This window comes from Diprion similis, chromosome 13 (assembly GCF_021155765.1).
Source record: "Diprion similis isolate iyDipSimi1 chromosome 13, iyDipSimi1.1, whole genome shotgun sequence".
In the NCBI taxonomy this organism is placed as follows: Eukaryota; Metazoa; Arthropoda; class Insecta; order Hymenoptera; family Diprionidae; genus Diprion; species Diprion similis.
In genome coordinates, this window is record NC_060117.1 from 10,783,828 (window position 1) to 10,785,195 (window position 1,368).

General features: G+C 42.3%; 1 protein-coding gene across 1 annotated transcript; it reads left to right on the forward strand.

Moving 5' to 3' along the window:
• Positions 1 to 377: 377 nt before the first annotated feature.
• LOC124413865 lies at positions 378 to 1,094 on the forward strand. The gene is made up of 3 exons (XM_046894651.1): positions 378 to 473; positions 558 to 954; positions 1,021 to 1,094. The coding sequence occupies exons 1-3, from the start codon at positions 378 to 380 to the stop codon at positions 1,092 to 1,094; spliced, it is 567 nt and encodes a 188-aa protein (XP_046750607.1).
• Positions 1,095 to 1,368: the final 274 nt, after the last annotated feature.

A 1,368-nucleotide genomic window follows, 5' to 3' on the forward strand; every position in this document is an offset into this window, starting at 1 on the left:
AAATTTATTCGTGGACTTCCAGGCATTGGATTTAAAATCACTCTTGACAATCAGTACGATTTGAACAATAAATGATTGTATAACATAGCCGATCCTCAGCAGCCCAACGATGCTGCCCCCCTCCCTCCCCCCAAGTTCTCGATAGTTCAGAAGAAGAGTATCAAGAGCGCGTAATGAGAATCGATGAGATGCTCAAACCGGTGCGTACGCGTAACAGAAGTAGTTCACGACAACGTAATCACATTATTGGAGCTCATTCGGAGGCTTAGTACTAGAATAACGGTACTGGAATAAACCAGCAAAGAATCAGTTTTGTTTGAGGATTAAAAGTGTTTGGAAAAAGATTTGGAAAATTGGAGAGCAAAGACCGAGGAACAATGCAAATGACGATAGTGGCTGAACTTCACAGACTAATTCGACGCAATTATCCACGCCGGTTCATAGATGTACGTGGACTTGATGAGACCTGGCAAGTGAATCTCATTTAAATGACTGCACACAGCTCGCACATTAAAGAGTACAAATATCCACTCCGAATCATCGATATATTTTCCAAGTACGCGTGGGTGGTGCCGATAAAGTCCAAGAGTGGAAAAGATGTGACGGCTGCCATAAAATCTGTGCTGGCGCAGAACCGCAAACCAAAGCATCTACACGTCGATCAGAGCAAAGAATTTTACAACAGCGAATTCAAGGCACTCATGAAGCAGCGCAATATCAACATGTATTCGACATCCAGCAATTTAAACTCGTCAAGATGCGAGCCCTTCAATCAAACGTTGAAAAATAAAATGTGCAAGCGGTTTGCTCACCGAGGATCGCACAAGCGGATTGACATTTTGAGCGATTTAATGAAATCATACAACAACACCAAGCATGGCACGATTCGGATAAAGCAGGTGGATGTCAGATACCAGTTAATCCGATACTTCATTGAATCTAATGCTGGGGACTGTACCTGACTTCTTCTTGGCCTGGAAATATTTTCTGAGCGAATATGAGATTCAGCGGTATTTATAGCATTGCCTAACATTGAAAGGAATTCTCAAGCACCGTTGAGTGGACTGAAGGCGTATCATTTGGTTACAATTTGATATCAAAAAAATTTTGAAAAAGGTACGCTGAGGTGATGAGTTGGTCTGTTACACAATATCCACCGCAAAATGGTGCTACTTCCGGCTTTATCAACAGTTGGTTTTACCTGCGACCGTTAAGAAATTACCTGTATTGTCAAACAATTTTGCCGAAGCAAAGTTTGATAATCGAATCTTTACCGTTAGATGGCGGACATTCTACCGATGGAAGTGTTACCACAGGTGGCGTCGCCTTTATCGATTAGTCGTTGTTCCAACGATTGACTCTGCTTCG

Bases quoted from the DNA above. Each gene is read 5' to 3' on its own strand.
- LOC124413865 (XM_046894651.1), top strand. From the start codon at position 378: ATGCAAATGACGATAGTGGCTGAACTTCACAGACTAATTCGACGCAAT. The intron at 474-557 runs GTGAATCTCATT...ATATTTTCCAAG, and splicing joins GACTTGATGAGACCTGGCAA to TACGCGTGGGTGGTGCCGAT. The intron at 955-1,020 runs GTACCTGACTTC...CGGTATTTATAG, and splicing joins TGAATCTAATGCTGGGGACT to CATTGCCTAACATTGAAAGG.